Raw genomic sequence first — 17,707 nt, 5'->3', positions numbered from 1 at the left:
AGCCCCGCGCTGGGAAGACGAAATAAGGCGTGGAAGGGGCCCTGTGAAGGGGTGACGGGGCCGGGCCCTCCTGGCTGTGCGCCCTCGCTCGACGTCCTGCTCCTCGCCCAAGGGCGGGGAATCTCAGCTCCTTCCCCGCTGCGCCCTCTCTCCGCCTCCTTCCCAGGCGTCCCCAGGCCGCCCCTCACCCGACGGCCGCGACCCCGTAGGCCCTGACGACCCGGAGCCGAGGTCCCCCGACAGCGAAGGCGCCTGCGGTCCCAGACAGCGAAGGTTAGGCGAGAGCCGTCTCCGGCCCGGCCGCGGCCCCTCGGCGCGCGGGTGTCACTACCGTGCTCGGAGCTTCTGCCCAGTCCCGGACATATCCGCCCCGCAGCGACAGCTGGCTAGGCAACACGGGGGCCGAGGTGAGCGCGCCGGCGTCGGCGACACAAAGGGGTGTCCATCGATGCCAGGTGCTGGCAAGGGTGCACCAGGCCTCGAACCGGAGGCTCTAATTCTTGCGGCGCTGACCACGCGGCTTGGTGTGTCAAGGGCTGCGATCCCTGACCCCGCCGGGCTGCGAAGACGGACACTTTGGTCGCCTAGCGTGGTTGTGCCGCTTGGCAACAGCGGCGGGGCGGGGGAGCGGGAAGCGGCGCTAACGCCAACCCTTGCCGCGGGAGACCCGGGACCGCGGGGACTTTTATTCTGACACAGCCGGCGCCGGGCTCTGCTTAGTCATGGTGACCGCGCGCGCTCCGTGCCTCCCCCCGCGCGCAGCGATGGAGGAGCCCGGGCCTGGGCGACGGAGGCGGAGCCCGAGCGCTGCCATGGCGGGGTGAGTGAGCGGCCTGTGCCCAGGCTGCGGGCACGGCCGGCCGGGAGCGCTCCTGCGGCCGTGCCGTGGGATCGACGGACGCGGCCTGGCCGACCGGGTCGCCTGGGGGTCCCTGTGGCCCCACGGAGGGCCAGGAGTGCGCGGCTCGAGTCCTATCCTTTTGTTGGACGGCGCGGCTCGCGGGTTGGCCCGGGAGCGACGCGAGTTGGACGAGAGGCCCAAGGAGCGCCGCTCACACAGAGGCCCGGGGACCCCCGAGGAGTTGGGGGGCTTGATCTGCGTCCTGGAGTTGGCAGTCGAGAGGCCGCAGTGGGGTGACTTCCTCCCTTCTCCAGGCCTTGATGGTGGCTCAGACGGGGCATGCGCAGTTCCCCACCTAGAGCTTTGTGAGCGCCCAGAACCCAGGGGGCACCGTTGACTGGCCAAAGTACAGGAGACAGGCCCGGGGCTTTGGCCAGGCAGAGGTGGCCAAGCCGTGCCCTAGACCTGGTGGAGAAGGGTTGTCTGGTAGGCACAGTGGAGCGGGCAGCCAGCCAGACACAGCTTACTGACCCCTGCGCAGTGCCAGATCCCAGGCAGGACATGGGGGAGGCACCTGGGGGGGGGTGGTACAACCCTGACCTAGACGGGGCTCCCTGCCTTATGAAGTGCTGGGACTGAGGGTCAGAGGGAGGAGTCACCCCTCAACAAGCAAGCAAAGAAGCTCGTTTTGGTTCCTGACAAGTGAGGTGATGGAAACACACACACACACACACACACACACTCACTCACTCAGGTGGTGACTCTGAGCTGAGCCCCAGAAAGATAAGGTGGAGAACTTGGGGACCCTCTTACAGGTTCCCTGTCTTTTTCAGCAGGACCTTTCAAAACAGAACTCTTGCCCTAACTTTCCAGACTCCACAGTTTTCACGCAAAACCCTCCCTTCTGTTGTCATTATCTCTCATAGCACTCCTCCCTGATTCTCCAGATTGTCTCTCCCATTCTGCCTTTGAGTGAGCCTTTTCCCTTTTTTTTCCCCTAGCCGGGAAAACTGTCTCCCACGCCCACCCCTTTCATATGTTTATCTTCTTGCCTCAGCTCCTACGGAGGCCTGGAATACCCAATTTAAAGTAACTGTTTCCAAGGCACCCTGTCACAATGCTGCTGTCATTTTCTTCATGACTCCAATTTCTGCTCGTCTTGTTTATTTTATTTTTGGCCATTTCCTCCCCAGCTGTCAATTCCAGCACAGTTTATGTCTGTCTTGGTTGCTGCTGTGTCCCCTGTGTCTAGAAAGGTGCCTGGCACACTGTGTCTGCCCAACAGATGTTGGTGAGGTGAATGAAAGAGTGAGCTGGATATGCTGTGGGGAGAGAAGGGCCACCAAACCCCTGGAACAGGGAGTGAGCAAAGGGAAGAGGTGGACAGAGGCTGACTGTGGAGGGCTTTGCAGGTCATTGACGGGTTCCGTTTTACTCTCTGTGCTATATGGAGTTGTGGGGGGATTCTGAGCAGGGGTGGGACATCATCTGACATGTTTTAAGGTGGATTCTTGGGCTGGGGAGGCTGCGGGACATTTAGCAAGCACAAACGGACAGTGCTTCACCTGGTATTGGGAAGGAAAATTGGTGTAGGAGTCAATTTATCTTTAAAAAGGAGGCCTGGACCAAGGCCCTGCCCCCAGCCCTGTGCTCTCCCTCCTCCAGGCCCCTGAGTGTCAGTGGTGCTGTTGTCCCTTGTCACCTGGAACCCCATGCAGCCGGAACCCAGGCCTAGCGGGGCTGGGGCCCGCACCCGATTCCTGCCCCTGAGGTCACAGCGCCCTGAGGGTGCAGGGGACACAGTGATGTACGCCTCCACCGAGTGCAAGGCTGAGGTGACCCCCTCCCAGCATGGCAACCGCACCTTCAGCTACACGCTGGAGGACCACACCAAGCAGGCCTTTGGAATCATGAATGAGCTGCGGCTCAGCCAGCAGCTATGCGATGTCACGCTGCAGGTCAAGTACCAGGATGCGCCGGCTGCGCAGTTCATGGCCCACAAGGTGGTTCTGGCCTCATCCAGCCCTGTCTTCAAGGCCATGTTCACCAATGGGCTACGGGAACAGGGCATGGAGGTGGTGTCCATCGAAGGTATCCACCCCAAGGTCATGGAGCGTCTCATTGAGTTCGCCTACACAGCCTCCATCTCCATGGGCGAGAAGTGTGTGCTCCACGTTATGAACGGTGCTGTCATGTACCAGATCGATAGCGTCGTCCGTGCCTGCAGTGACTTCCTGGTGCAGCAGCTGGACCCCAGCAATGCCATCGGCATTGCCAACTTTGCTGAGCAGATCGGCTGCGCTGAGCTGCACCAGCGTGCCCGAGAGTATATCTACATGCACTTCGGGGAGGTGAGTTAGGGGAGGAGACCACGGGTGGTCCTCACCATCTCCCTTGAGATATGAAGGGTGAAGGCAAGGAGTGGGAGAAAAGTGGAGCTCTGAGCTTCTAGTCTACACATCTAGGGTGACTGGGAAACCAGCTGAGGCAAGTGAGGCCTTCATGGGTATCTGGGCTACCTGGCTTCTCTGGGGTCCTGGGTGGGGACAGTGCAGCAAACGTGACAGCAGCTCAACCCTGGGGTGTGCAGAACAGGGCCCAACATTTGAGACAATCAGCAAATATTTATTGAATACTCATGACATGCTGCCGACTGCAAATGTGACCCTTAGGTGTGTTTGCTTTGATCCACGTGGTATCATCCTTATGTTCTTGGTTTCATTTTCATTTTTAAGTGGAGGAAGTTGTGAACAGAAGAAATAAGTGCTTGTTGAGCCTTTGCTGTGGGCCAACCTCTGTTCTAAGTGATTTCCATCCTTAAAATGGAAAAAATCCTTAAAATCCTTAAAATCCCTGAATCTTCCTAATTCAGAGGGAAGTATACTTTGGAGGGCCTTCCTGGAAGTATTCAAAATTCTACCTCAGTGGTTGGTCACTGTTTCTCTTCCCTCTATACCACATATGGGGTTGACCGGTTGTCTCAAGGAACTCTGGGATTAGAACTAATGGCTTCCAGAAAGGTGGTCTGTGATCAGGGGTCTTGCACTGGCCTGCACGATGTTTGTTTGAAGGGATTGTATAGGCTTCAAGCATCAGAACAGTGATGACGTGCTGATATGGGGCCTATACAGACCAGTGCCTGGCAGGAAAGATTTGCCCAGGGCCCTCTGTACCCTAGGAGTAGCCCTATTGTGAGCTACTAATGTAATCCCCTTTACAGAGGAGGGAAATGAAAGCATGGGACATTTCAGATATGTGCCCAAAGTCATCCATTTAGAAAGCAGTGAACCAAAATTATAACTCAGGCTACTTTCTTCAGAGCCTGCCTTTAAAAAAAAAAAAATTCAGAGAGATGGAAAAGGAGGGAGAAAGACAGGGAGAGAAACATTGATGTGAGAGAGAAACATCAATCGGTTTCCTATCACACGCCCCCAACAGGTGACCTGGCCCCAAACCCAGGCATGTGGCCTGACAGGGAATCAAACCGACAACCTTTTGGTTCACAGGCTGGCGCTCAGTACACTGAGCCACACCAGCCAGGGCAAAGAAAGGTAATGTTCTTACAAAAAATTATACAAAAAGTTACTTGGTACATTGTGTCTTTGCGCATTTACCTGAGTACTTGTGCTCCATGGCTGGCACATAGTATTAACTCATTTAATTCTCGCAACCAATGAGGTTCATATCATTCAAATTCCCATTTTACAGACGAGGAAACAGATTGTCAGAGGCACGTTTTGTGGCTTGTCCAAGGTCATACTGCCAATTGAGATGTTGGGGGGAGACTCGGAAGTCAGCCTATCACACTAACACTCTCTGCAGGTAGCCAAGCAAGAGGAGTTCTTCAACCTGTCCCACTGCCAGCTGGTGACCCTCATCAGCCGGGATGATCTGAATGTGCGCTGCGAGTCTGAGGTCTTCCATGCCTGTATCAACTGGGTCAAGTATGACTGCGAGCAGCGACGCTTCTACATTCAGGCGCTGCTGCGGGCTGTGCGCTGCCATTCGCTCACACCCCACTTCCTTCAGATGCAGCTGCAGAAGTGCGAGATCTTGCAGTCAGACTCCCGCTGCAAGGACTATCTGGTCAAGATCTTCCAGGAGCTCACCCTGCACAAGCCCACACAGGTGATGCCCTGCCGAGCGCCCAAGGTGGGCCGGCTCATCTACACTGCTGGTGGCTATTTCCGCCAGTCACTCAGCTACCTGGAGGCCTACAACCCCAGTGATGGCACATGGCTCCGGCTGGCAGACCTGCAGGTGCCTCGTAGTGGCCTGGCAGGCTGCGTGGTGGGCGGGCTGCTCTATGCCGTGGGTGGCCGAAACAACTCGCCCGATGGCAACACCGACTCTAATGCCCTGGACTGCTACAACCCTATGACCAACCAGTGGTCGCCCTGTGCTCCCATGAGCGTGCCACGCAACCGAATTGGGGTTGGTGTCATCGATGGGCACATCTATGCTGTTGGTGGCTCCCATGGCTGCATCCACCATAACAGTGTGGAGAGGTGAGTGGCAGGGCCAGAAGGGGTGGGCTCAGAGGGTCCCACAGCTAACGGTCCCAGGCCATTGGCATTTGGGGATTCCACCTGTTGTTGAGTGCGTCTCTGCAACCTGCTTTTAGGGAGTAGAAGTCTCAAGTTAAAGCTAAACTCTTGGGCTCTTTATGGTGGTGACCCTGGATGATGCATCTGGGCCTGTGAGCTGCTTTCAGGGCCATCATAAAACCATACAGCTCCTTTGTGCAGATTTGGGAAAAGTTCCATCACTTTGAAATTGGTATAATATGCTAATTTTGTTAAAACAGATATATGAGGTCTTGTGTGTGGAAAGTGCCTGCTTAGATGTGGTGCCCTTACGCAGTGCACAGCCTGCACAGCTGTGCATAGTGACCTTATGTTTAGAGGCTGAGCATTTGGGGCTTTTGATTTTGCGCAGTCTACTCCTCTGCTTTCTCTTCTAGAAGTATGACCCAGGATATAGTTCTCACCTGGAGAACTTGTTAAAACAAACTCCCCAGACCCCTGCTGGAGATGCAGGGATGTATCGGTGGGTAGGTTTACAGCAGGCCTGGGGAATGGGAATTTTAAACGAATAGCCCGAGGTTTCTAATAATGCCTGTGGTCTGTGAAGAGGATGATGAGATGATGCGTCACCCTTAACAGACCACTTCTGAGAAAGAAAGGGACACTATTAACTACTCCAGGAGCAGAGGCATGAACTGGAATTGCCCAGACCCATCCCTGAGATCACACTTTGAGAAGAACCATCCTGGGAGGTAGCCTAGTTGTTAGAATTGGGGTTCTGGTGTCTGAGAGCTGGCTCCACTGCTTCTTTGGTGTTCCTGATGTACCACTTCACCTTCCTGCGCCTTCATCTTATTTTTGAAGAGGGGTGGACAATAATGAGGACCCTCTTGCCCCACCAGGCCAGGGCACTGGTCAGGTAACATGCATAAGGCTCAGCACAGGGTCTGGCAGTGGTATGATGAAGCCATCAAGGTCCAACAGATGTGCATGGTGACCTTGAGCACGTGACAGCTGTGACAGCTGTGAACCTCGGTTTCCTTATCTGAAGATGGAGCTACTGATAACTAGTGCCTTGGAGATCAATTGTGAGGATTAAAGGGCTGGTACATAAAGAGCTGGCAGAATATTGGGCCTTAATAACTGTTCCTTGAGGGTCAGGTATGATTGCTGTTGTCATCGTTGTTATGCCCTTGCAGGTATGAGCCAGAGCGGGATGAGTGGCACTTGGTGGCCCCAATGCTGACCCGAAGGATTGGGGTGGGAGTGGCTGTTCTCAACCGGCTGCTCTATGCCGTTGGGGGCTTTGACGGGACGAACCGCCTCAACTCAGCCGAGTGTTACTACCCAGAGAGAGATGAGTGGCGAATGATCACACCCATGAACACCATCCGAAGTGGGGCAGGTGGGTGGGGGCTGAGGGCAGGGGACCATGGAAGAGTAGCCTCCCAGCCCTGAGAGTGAAACTTGGCCAGTTGTGGGTGAGGCCTCTTGTTTCCACCTTGAATAACCTGTGGCACACACAGGAGAGCTAGATTCTGACAGAATTCAAGCTCCTCTTTCCTGGCTTTGTTTCTGAAGGGTCCTTTGGGAGAGGGAGGAGGGGAGGATCCCCCAAGAAGGTGGTGGCTGGGGCCCCTGAGGCCAGGTCCTGGAGTCACCTTCTCCCCGTGGTGTGGTTTAGGAGTCTGCGTCCTGCACAACTGTATCTATGCCGCGGGGGGCTATGATGGTCAGGACCAGCTGAACAGTGTGGAGCGCTACAACGTGGAGACAGAAACGTGGACCTTTGTGGCTCCCATGAAGCATCGGCGAAGTGCCCTGGGGATTACTGTGCACCAGGGGAGAATCTACGTTCTAGGTGAGGCCCTGGGGGTGGAGACCTGGGTGGAGAAGACCAATTAGCCTCACATTTGGGGGTCCGGCTCAAATCACAGTAGGAGGGCTTCTTGTGGTTTCTTCCTCCTCTTTCTCTCCCCTGCCCTTGGAGGCCTTGACCATCCCCTCTGCTCTCCCTTCAGGAGGCTACGATGGCCACACATTCCTGGACAGTGTGGAGTGTTACGACCCAGACACTGACACCTGGAGTGAGGTGACCAGCATGACATCTGGCCGGAGTGGGGTGGGCGTTGCTGTTACCATGGAGCCCTGCCGGAAGCAGATTGACCAGCAGAACTGTACCTGTTGAGCCACTTTGGTTTTCTTGGGCAAAAAACGGTCCCATCAAGAATACTGTCGTTTTTGTACAAAAACAGGGACAAAAGAAAAACGGCAGATGCTTGTCTTCCAGGATGTGAGGCTGGAATGCCTCAGCGTTAAAATGACTGCTTGAAAGAAAAGAAGACCAGAGTGGGAACCCATGAGCCCATCAGAAGAGTCCCAGGAATGTCCAAGAGAATGCCTGGGAGGGGTTGCCAGAAGGGGGGGCTCCCAGGAGAGAAAACCCCACACCCACTACCCCAGGACTAGGCCTGGGTCCCACAGCAGCAGCTGCCACTTCCCTTTGGGGTGAAAGCAGGTATTGAGGTCTGGCTGGTTTTTGTTCCCTGTGTCTTTGTGATTGGTTCCTAGAGGCCTGGGAAGGAGCCAGCTGAGGCCTCGGGGGTGAGACCCTTCAAGAGGTGCGGACCTCAGGATGGGCCTGTACATAGACCACTGGATATCTTTGTCCTGGACAGTCATTTTGTTAAGTAACCCTGTAACTTTCCAATGAAAATAAAGAACAAACTAACTAGTGTCTTCTACCTGAACTCTCAGCTTGAGATCTCAAACCCAGGGACAGAAAAGACTTCTGAAATGCACTCAAGTCTTTGATTTGAAACCAGTTTGTTATCTCCGTTCATCGCCTCTTGATCTGCAGGGCATCTTTCTCCCCACAGGCAAGACAGACAGGGCTCACTTTGTCATCACTTTGGGCTGCTTTGAGGACAATGACCTAACTCCCGACACATCTCCCAGGGCTCCCAGGGATTAATTTCATATGTGTGCAGTTTATATTTTAAGGCAAACCATCCCCAACATGCTTTCCAAATTTGGTGAAAATTTGGTCATTTTAGTGCATTTCAGTAACACAGACTGAGCCTTTTCTTTTGTTAAAGTGCCTGGTAATTAAAAAGGATAAGAGTTCTTGAGGATTTTCTTAGACAAAGGGCTCAATAGCCTGGTCCCTTCTAAACAATATGTGTGAAGGTAACAGGGGGTAGAGAAAGGAAAAATGAAATACGGTCTTGACCTCAAGCACACCTCAGAGATGCAGGTTTGGTTCCAGACCACCAGAAAAAAGTGAGTCACAACCGTTTTGCTGGTGGAGGATCTTGCCTTTAAGTTGTAAAAGATGCAACACCAGTCCTGGCCAGTGTAACTCAGCTACTTGGAGCATTGACCCATAATCACAAGGTTGGTACGCTTCCCGGTCAGAGCACATACCTAGGTCTTGGGTTCAATTCCCTGTCTGGGCATGTACGGGAGGCAACTGATTGATGCTTCTCTCTTGCATCCATGTTTCTTTCCCTTCCTCTCTCCCTAAAAGCAATCAATCAATTTTTTATAAAAATGCAACACCAGCGAAGTGCAGTAAAGGGAAGCACAATAAAATGAGGTCTGTATTGGGGAATTCACAGGCTCTTCTCTAAGTAGCTTAGAGAGGAAACAGTGATTCCTTGCCTTCCAAGGAAAACCTGGTACCTCCCATCTCTGTTGCTTCACACTCTCAGCTCTTCTGAAAGCTATCTTAGTTGTGCCCAGTTCTCTGGTCCTGGTCCAAGGTTTTTATGGAACAAGGAAATAAATCTATGTTGGCTGCATTGAATGGACGGGGGAGGACTAGGTATTGTAAACTTAATACCTGGATAGCCTTTTGGCATTTATAAAGTGTTTTGACTCATTATTTAGTCCACAACAGTGCTCTGAGCAGATGAGAAATGGAGGTTCAGTGAAGTGACTTGCCCAAGATCACATGCACTAAGTGGTGGAGTTCAGATTCACCCTGTGGAGTACACCAGAGCAGCCATTCTCAGTCACAACAGGCTGCACCCGTGTGTTTGTGAGAATGGATATTAAAGAGGTTCCATGGGATCAATGTATGTGACAGTGAAAGTTCCGGAAACAGTGATCTAGTCTAGAGACAGGATTAACATGTAATGCAGTTGCTAGAAGTTACGCTACCTACCCCAGGTTTGAATTTCCTTTCAGAGAGGTTAAATCCCTGGTCTTGAGGTCAGGTTTAGCTGATTTAGTAAAGCTGGTTTTGTTTTTTAAAGATTTTATTTATTTTTAGAGAGAAGGGAATGGAGGGAGAGAAACATTGATGCGAGAAACAAATGGCTGCTTCTATGTGCCCTGACGGGACCGAACCCACAACCTAGACATGTGCCCTGACTAGGAACCCAACTGGCCACCTTCTGGGTTACTGGACAATGCTCAAACTAGCTGAGCCATACCAGCCAAGTCTATGCCTTAAGTTTTGCTGAAACTTTATCAAGTTCAGAAAACTCCCTAATATACCTAGTTTTTTTAAAATCATAAATGGGTGTTGAATTTTTCAGAGGTCTATTATTCATTAGGTGAGTGCCAAAAAATTGAATTTCTAACAAGATCCCAGTTGATGCTGATACCACTTGTCCAGGGGGCACACGTCGAGACATACAAGCGTAGAACAAGAACAATGGGTTAAAGGCAAATTCTGAAAAATATTTAAGGAGTACATGGGGGTAAGAAAGACCCCAATATAAACATAACAGCAGCGGGAAATTACGAGGAGAACTAAAGAAAAGTTTGGTGTTTTAGAAGCCAAGTAGAGAAAATGTTGAGTACAAAATGTTTTAAGGAACAACACTATTAAATGCAAAGATGTTCAGAAAAACAGAGACTTTCAAATGCCCACTGGATTTGGTGATGGGAAGTAACCTTACCGAGAGCCATTTTGGAAGAACAGTAAGGGTAAAGGAATAGATTTCTTCAATAAATATTTATTTCGTTCCTCCTTCGAAAAGGCACTGTTGCCAAGGAGACAACACTGAGTCAGTGAAGGAAGCTGAGGAAGGGAACACCTCTTGATAATGTTTGTGTGAGGCAGAGAAAGATCAAATGATAGCTAGAGAGGAACAAAGGGTCATGGGAGGTTTGGAGTTCTGCTGGTAAGAGTCAGAAGACACTATATTTATAAGCTTAGGGGAAATTCCAGTATACAAAAAGATAATGAAGATGAAAGACAGGATGGACTCATGGTGATGGTGAGCAAGTAACTCCCCATCTCAATGAACTGGATGTTGTTTTATAGAGCTTTCAGCTCATTAAAAGGCGCTGTAGTTCTGTGTATAGAGTCCCTTGCTTGTACAATACATTGTGTCTTGGAGTCAATGATATCTTCTGCTTTGGGAGTGTATTCTGGTTTTAAAATATAAATGTTAGTGAAAATATGTATTGCAGAAGATAGAATTTAAGAAAATAAAAAATACTACAACAGACTTTAAAAAAATAAGTCAACAGATTTAGGGTTGAGATCCGTATCTAGCACTTAGTGCAAATCTTTCCTGTGCCCCACTGTCCTCATCTGTGAAATGGTGATAATAACTGTACCTAGCACCTGGCCAATACAGTAAGAATACAATAAATGTAGTGTTATTGACTAGGAATGAGGTGGAAACCTAAGATGCTAACATTAATCTGATTTATCACAATTGTTAAAGCAACACTGATAAAGATAGCATTTCATGTCCTCAGAGCACTTTACATGCGTTACGTTCAGTTACTCACTGGCTCTCATCACTGGTGAAAAATCAGTACTCCACCAACCCACCTGTCTTATTTTATGATGGTTTTGTAGCTCCCTGTGATCCTCAGGGCAGATACAGGAAGTTAGGTCTAAAAAGAATGCAGCACCCTCTTGTGGGCTTCTGTGAAAAGAGGAACTATTTCCAGAGAAAGAAAGTTAGAAAAGGAACAAGATTGGATGGGTCACAGTTTGTAGAATGCCCTTGACCTTGAGTTGTTCTTAGTTTTTAAATGAGCAATTCTTCAAAACTTTTGGGCAAATGATATTTTTTATAAATCAAATACAACTGCACATGCATCCTGGAAGCTCCCTATTTAAAGGACTCCATCCACACCTCAGGGTTGTAACTTAGATTTTATTATGCCACAGTTAAAGCAGGGTGCGCAGGAACACTTTTCTGACTACGTGTCCCAGGCTCCTCCGGGATTTAATCAGCTGATCAAGACAACTTTGGTGGGAAATTTTAAACAGCAGCCTGATGCTGCCTTTGGCTGCCTTTTTGCCTTCACTTGTTCTCAGCTTCAGGATCAGGAAAGATTAATTGCATCAGCCAAGGAGTTGATGCTTCTTTCTTAAGTCTCACCTTTTGCATGTGGGGTCTTTTTTATCTCTAGGGCTTTGTCTTCCTCTTAATTTTCATATTTCACCTTCCCTGGCCATCTCCCAGTTCCTCTAGGGATTCACCAAGTGATGAGTTAGGGCAGGAACAACAAATACTTCAGTGTCTACCTTGACCCAGGCACAGTGTAGAGACAATTGGGAGCAGAAGACAGGGTGTTTGCCCTCCGGCAGCCAACAGCCAACTAAGTACACAGATATTTGCATATCATTAACATACAACCAGAAAGCCTGACAAAGTGGTCTAGGAAAAAGTAACTTGCAGAAGTCATGATGCATTTGTCTGCCTCGTACTCATAATTATTCTTCTATTTTCTGCCTTGTTCACCATTTTATTTACTGGCACACAATAAGCTTCACACGTATTGGAATGTTAAGTTGATGAATTTTTGGTCACAATGGATGTACTAGAAACATTTTCGGGATTGAATGAAACTGGCCAAAACTCCCAGATGCTTCTCCGATGTGGATTTCGCCAGCTCTGCGCAGCAGTAAAGCACTCAGCCATTAGGATTGCAGTTCAATACAAAAAAGCTGTTTTGACCTCCCTCTAACTGTTACCATCAGATCTCTTAAGACTTCATGGAACAAAGTAATCCCTGCTCCAGGTGATAGTTCCACACATTTCCAATCACTCAATAAGTACCTAATGTCAAAAACTGTGAGAAGCACTGGATAAATATTTTAAGGCAGCCTGAGACCCTTCCTGTAGTTTTCATTTTAGGAGAAACAGCCCCAGTTCCTTAAATGATTTCTCATGTAACACAGTGAGTTCCTTTATCAGCTAGTTTCACTCCTGACTCCAGCCCTCAGCCTGCCAACACTTTGAAGGTGACCTGAGTTTTGCTTTCCCATCTCCCCAGCTGGGGAAGGGAGTGCAAGAGGGGGCTTCGGGACTTCTCCTATGCATGCAAATTATTGAAGCCCTGGCAGGCGTGCACCTCAGAGAAAAGGGAGATGGTGGGTCCTTTCAGGGTGTGGGGATGGACATGATAGGAAACCATCAGGAACGTGGGGGACAGTGTCAGTCTGTTTCTCAGGAAGGAGGAACAATATTGGGGACTCTTGAGGAAGCAGGTATGAGCTGGGGTCCACTTAGGAAGAGAGAAAGACGAGGGAGGGGACACCTCAGGAAGTGGTGGTGAAAACAGAGTTTCCCTCAGGAAGGATGCTGGGGCCTCACAGGAGGGGAACTAAGACCAGGGCCCCCTCAGGAAGGGCGATCGAGGCCAGGGTGCCCTAAGGAAATGGAGACGACGCTGACGTCACTATTTGGAGGAAGGGACGCTGCTAGGGTTCACTTTAGGAGGAAGAGAGGAGGCTGGGGTCTTCCTTGGGGAAAGTGGACGGCTCATGATGGGTCACCCTCAGTAAAAAGAGGTGACGTCAAGTGTTACCTTTAAGAAGTGGGGAATGATACCAGGGTACTGGTAGGAAAGGCAGACAACGTTCGGGTCCCCCTAAGAAAGTGGGAACGACACTGGGCTCACTCTGAGGAAAGGAGTGACACCAAGTAACCTCAACTGCCCGAGTTCTCTCACCTGCGGTAGGAGGCCTTCCGCTACGGAGTCCCCGTGCTTAAAGGCGAAGGCTCCCGCCCTCAGAGGCCCACCAATCATAGTGCTGGGAAAAATCTCCTACTTGCCCTCGCCACGCCTCCTACCCGGTCTGCGCCTGCGCCGGGGCAACTTATTGGTCCTGTTGTAGTTCCTCAGCCTTACTTTAGGGGCGCTGGAGCCTCCCCTTCCCATAGGTTGGCAACTTTTGCCGATGACCCATTTTATTTTATTTCTTGACTATGAGGATACATTTATTAAAGCTGAGGACAGTAAAACAAGGAAGGGCTTAGCATAAAAGAAGCAACAGAAGAGCCTAGGCTGCACTGCCTAGTTCACTGGGAAGTCAGAGAAAAGGGGGCTTTGGGGACAGGTTCTGGGGGTTAGCCTGAGACAGGCTGCCAGTTGCTCACAGCCTTAGAGTTTAGGAGACTCATGCCTGCAGAGAAAGAAGTGGGGACGGGGGAGAAGAAAAGAAAGGGAATGGTGCTGGGCTCTTTGTCTTGAGGTTTTTCTCTTTCTTGCAGGCAGGAATCTTAGGAAAGGTCTATGACCTATTTTATAATAATAGTATCTCCTTTATAGGCTCTTGTGAGAATTAAGTGCCTGGCACATAGAAATCACCTGGTAAACTAGGGCTATTATATATTTTCATTTTACAATGAGGGAAACTGAGGTACAGAGCTGGTAAGTAACCTGCTCAGACTAACCCAATCCTTAACTGGAAGAACCCAGGTAAGCTGAATCCAGAGCTTGTGTGCTTATCTACCATGCTTTTGTGGCTCCCAGATAACAACTGCTGGCTGTTCTTTCTTTCTTATGATTATGAATAAATTTTCCCTTGATTATAAAAGTAATACATGCTCACTGCTAAAATTCAGAAAATATCGAAGAATACAGAACAGAAAACACAGATCTCTTTTAATCCCACCACTGGAGAACTGTTAATATTTGGACAGAGAAGTTGCCTTTTCGATGCATATATTGTTTTTAAGTAGGATCATATAATGCAGAACATTTAGAAACCTGTCCTTCTCATTGCAAACATTTTGTCATTTTAATGTAGACTCAGTTCATTTGTAATGACTGCATATTATTCCATTGTGCAGGTGAGGCATAATATAATGAATCCCTAGGTTGGACATCTGGGTCTTTAATAATTTTTCATATTCTGATTAACACTAGAATCGTCATTTTGTACCTGCATCTTAAGGTTTACATCCAACTGCAATGGCTGGGTCAAAATGCATGCACAGTTGCTATATTTTTTTAATTAAAAAATTTTTTAAAATATTTTTTTAATCCTCATCTGAGGATTTTTTAAAAATTGATTTTAGAGAGAGAGGAAGGGAGAGAGTGCAAAACATCGATGTGAGAGAGGAACATTGATGGATTGCCTCCTATACATGCCCCGACTGGGGATCGAACCCCCAACCTAGGTATGTGCCCTGAACAGGAATCAAACCCATAACCGTTTGGTACACAAGACAATGCTCCAGCCAACTGAGCCACCTGGTCAGGGCCACAGTTGTTAAATTTTTGATAAATATTGTCAGACTACTCCTGGAAAGCTGGGTGCCAGCTTCTGCTATGAAAAGTGTTTTGCTCACTTCAAAATAGTTCATATATTCGTTATTTGCCAATAGATAAAAAAGAAAAAAAGTGCTTTTTATTTGTACTTCCTTACATTTTTATGCTGTGAAAGAGGAAAAAACATTACCCACATCTCAAGATTTTGTGCACATGAAATAACAGAGCGGTAAGAATACAAAAAAATATTTGGTAGCTATTATTGTAGAACAGGCACTTGGTGAAGTGAGATCCTGGCCTCATTTCCCTGAATTTTCCCAGTGCTGCGAGATCACTACTTGGCCTTAGTTTCCTCATCTGAAACATAGAGCCTATACTAGAACATACCTCAAGGATTGCTGGAGAGTGAATAAAATAATCCTTCTAATGAGTTCAGTGCCCTGGAAAGGCTGGGAGAAGTGGAGCCATTTGCTGAAGACCAGGTAGCCTGTAAGTGGCTGATGTCAACTTCAGAGGATTAACTGCCTCCACCCCTCCCCCAGTATCCCCAGTCCTGGTCAGGTTACAAGGCCTCCCAGCCCTTAGTCACCTTTGCCTGAGCAAAAATGAACTCCCCACCAGGAGGATTTTAAAGAGCCAGTGATGGTCACATGTCACCTCCACCCTTTGATCCACATTCTGAGCCTGTCAACTTTGTCCCAACACAGGAGGCATTTGGGACATCACGCCTGCCCTTTTATACTCAGGGAAACTGAAGCCTGGAGTAAGAAGGCTAAACCGGACTCAACTGGCCACCCCTGGCACCCTGAGGTTAGTACTGTTGCCACCTGCCCCCAGCCCAAATACTCTCTCTCCGACTCTGCCTCCCTTTGAAATGCCCTGGGGGAAAGAGCTGTGTCTCCTCTTTGCTTCTTGCACGAAGTTCAGATTCCCTGGAAACTTCTAGCTAGTTTTCCAGCTTCACTTCTCCTCTCTGGGTGCTGGCTGCTTCCTCTCCTCTGGGCCACGATATCTACCGTGAATCATTAAACCACAGTCAAGCTGGCGAACCTTTGTATGCACTTAATCCTCTACCTTCACTCTCTCATTTAAGTTCCAGAACTGTGCAGCCTCATACAGCAGCCATTGGCTATGTGTGGCTACTTAACATAAAGGAAGATTAAACTCAGTTCCTCAGCTGCAGTAGCCACATTTCAAGTGCTTAATAGCGACACGCGGCTAGTGGTTACTGTGCTGATAGCACAGATGTAGGACATTTCCATCATCACAGAAAGTTTCACTGGACAGCCCTGCTCCAGGCTGACCCTGTAAGTCTGAGATTTTTGTCCCGTTTTACAGATGAGGTAACTGAAGGTCAGAGAGATCACACCCAAGGAGACATTACCTATAGCTGGGATTCAAACTAGTCCCTGGTACTAGTGGCAGATGGCAGAGTAAGTAGGTGGGTCAACCTTTCCTAGATGCAAGGAAGCTGCCCTCATTTTGTTTCAGAACACATATGCTGTAATATATACATCTACTAATCCCACAGTGCCAAACACGGTGTGTGTATGTGTGTATCTGTTTATTACACCCCAGAGGCAGACAGTATTCTAATCCAAAAGCCCACCTCACAAACACTTCTGCTATCCATAGCTCTATCCACCTGGGACGTTTTGCTCATTAGTATAAAGAATGTCAGCACTGTTTGGTGAAATCAGGTTAATCAGCCTGATAAAGTTTGGAAAAGGGGTTCCCATGGGTGGAATTAACACTATTAGAGTACGTGAATTGGTTAAAATATGAGCCTCGCTCACTCCCCAACCTTGTATGTACAAGTTAGGAAGCAGAGTTTCTAACCCGAGCCTGTTTTGTGTCCAGCCATTAATTTGGAGTATTCAGCTTGCCTGAAACCCAAAGGAAGACTTACAGGCCCAAAGCAACACAGAATCCTGCCTTTAAAATACTCAGGTTTGTTTCTTGGTTTTGTTCTCATGGAACGTGAAGGTTGCAATACCAACATGGATGAATGCTGGGAATTCATAGGACTTACGGGTGTAAATTCTTTTGTGCCTGCATATCATGTTTAATGTCTACACGGCAGAATTTGACCCGAGGCTTTTTATCATGACCAGGCAGCCAGATGGTGAAGGTGTCAATCAGGCCTCCTGGAGGTTTCCAGGGGTGACTTTGAGATTCCAGAAGAACCCAAGAGTTGTGTCAGATATGTTCTACGCAGGAGAAGCAAGGTTACCTGGGTCTGCTGGCCTCCATCGATTGCATGGGCCCGACCTTTATTTTACAACCTGGAGGCCCCATGCCAGGACCTGGTCTGCATCTTGGAGCTGCTTTCCCCCAAGCTCCCTGCAACCCCCTCAGCTTCCATCTACCGGAGGAGGGATAGGGTCAGAGCCTCCCCTTCCCTCACCTTCCACCCCAGGCCGACAGTGCAGAGAAGACGCACCTCAAGAACAAGGGTGGGAAAGAAAGCCACATAAGCCAGGAAGATCGGTGAAAGCCTTGGTTTAATTGGAGACAAGATCGAAGGATTGATTATCGATCAATGGACTGACTGATTGATCGTCAAAGTGGACAATACTCGAGGGGTCCTCTGTAACCCCCCTGGAGAGAGGAGCCCTGATTTGGGGAGGGATGGTCCATCAATTGTAGCCAGCCCCACCCGCCCTGGGACAGGCTATACTCAGCCCTCACCCCCAGATGAACTAACTCCCCATCAAACAACAGCGCTGAGCCCACCCTTTTGGGGTCTATGGTACAGTTTGTATAATACAGCAGGAATAGGGATTCTCCCTCTGGGAGATCCCCACCCTTCCTTCCCTTGACTGGGTCAGTCAGGGATGGGCAAGTGTATTTTCCCTTTTTG

General features: G+C 49.3%; 1 protein-coding gene and 1 long non-coding RNA gene across 3 annotated transcripts; both read left to right on the top strand.

Moving 5' to 3' along the window:
- Nucleotides 1–133: 133 nt before the first annotated feature.
- KEAP1 (kelch like ECH associated protein 1) lies at nucleotides 134–8,111 on the top strand. Of its 2 annotated transcripts, none has more exons than XM_054562231.1 (6): nucleotides 134–407; nucleotides 2,507–3,192; nucleotides 4,664–5,349; nucleotides 6,567–6,772; nucleotides 7,052–7,228; nucleotides 7,389–8,111. In XM_054562231.1, exons 2-6 carry the CDS (start codon nucleotides 2,554–2,556, stop codon nucleotides 7,553–7,555), a joined length of 1,875 nt encoding a protein of 624 aa, XP_054418206.1. In that variant the 5' UTR covers nucleotides 134–407; nucleotides 2,507–2,553; the 3' UTR covers nucleotides 7,556–8,111. The 2 variants fall into 2 exon arrangements, with proteins under 2 accessions (XP_054418206.1, XP_054418205.1); XM_054562230.1 differs by lacking the exon at nucleotides 134–407 and adding an exon at nucleotides 744–820.
- A 7,425-nt stretch (nucleotides 8,112–15,536) lies between these two features.
- Nucleotides 15,537–17,579, top strand: LOC129061513 (uncharacterized). Its single transcript, XR_008528195.1, has 2 exons — nucleotides 15,537–15,654; nucleotides 16,959–17,579. It is a non-coding gene; the product is annotated as an uncharacterized LOC129061513 (long non-coding RNA).
- The last annotated feature ends 128 nt before the right edge of the window (nucleotides 17,580–17,707 follow it).

The sequence above is a fragment of the Pteronotus mesoamericanus genome, unplaced genomic scaffold (assembly GCF_021234165.1).
Source record: "Pteronotus mesoamericanus isolate MK-2021 breed Mesoamerican mustached bat unplaced genomic scaffold, CSHL_Meso_final scaffold_636, whole genome shotgun sequence".
In the NCBI taxonomy this organism is placed as follows: Eukaryota; Metazoa; Chordata; class Mammalia; order Chiroptera; family Mormoopidae; genus Pteronotus; species Pteronotus mesoamericanus.
The sequence above is the reverse complement of the archived record's forward strand: the minus strand, read 5'-3'. Positions and strand labels throughout refer to the sequence as shown.

Coding starts and splice junctions, on each gene's coding strand:
- KEAP1 (XM_054562231.1), top strand. CDS start 2,554: ATGCAGCCGGAACCCAGGCCTAGCGGGGCTGGGGCCCGCACCCGATTC. Junction 3,193..4,663: donor TCTACATGCACTTCGGGGAG/GTGAGTTAGGGG, acceptor CACTCTCTGCAG/GTAGCCAAGCAAGAGGAGTT. Junction 6,773..7,051: donor CACCATCCGAAGTGGGGCAG/GTGGGTGGGGGC, acceptor GGTGTGGTTTAG/GAGTCTGCGTCCTGCACAAC.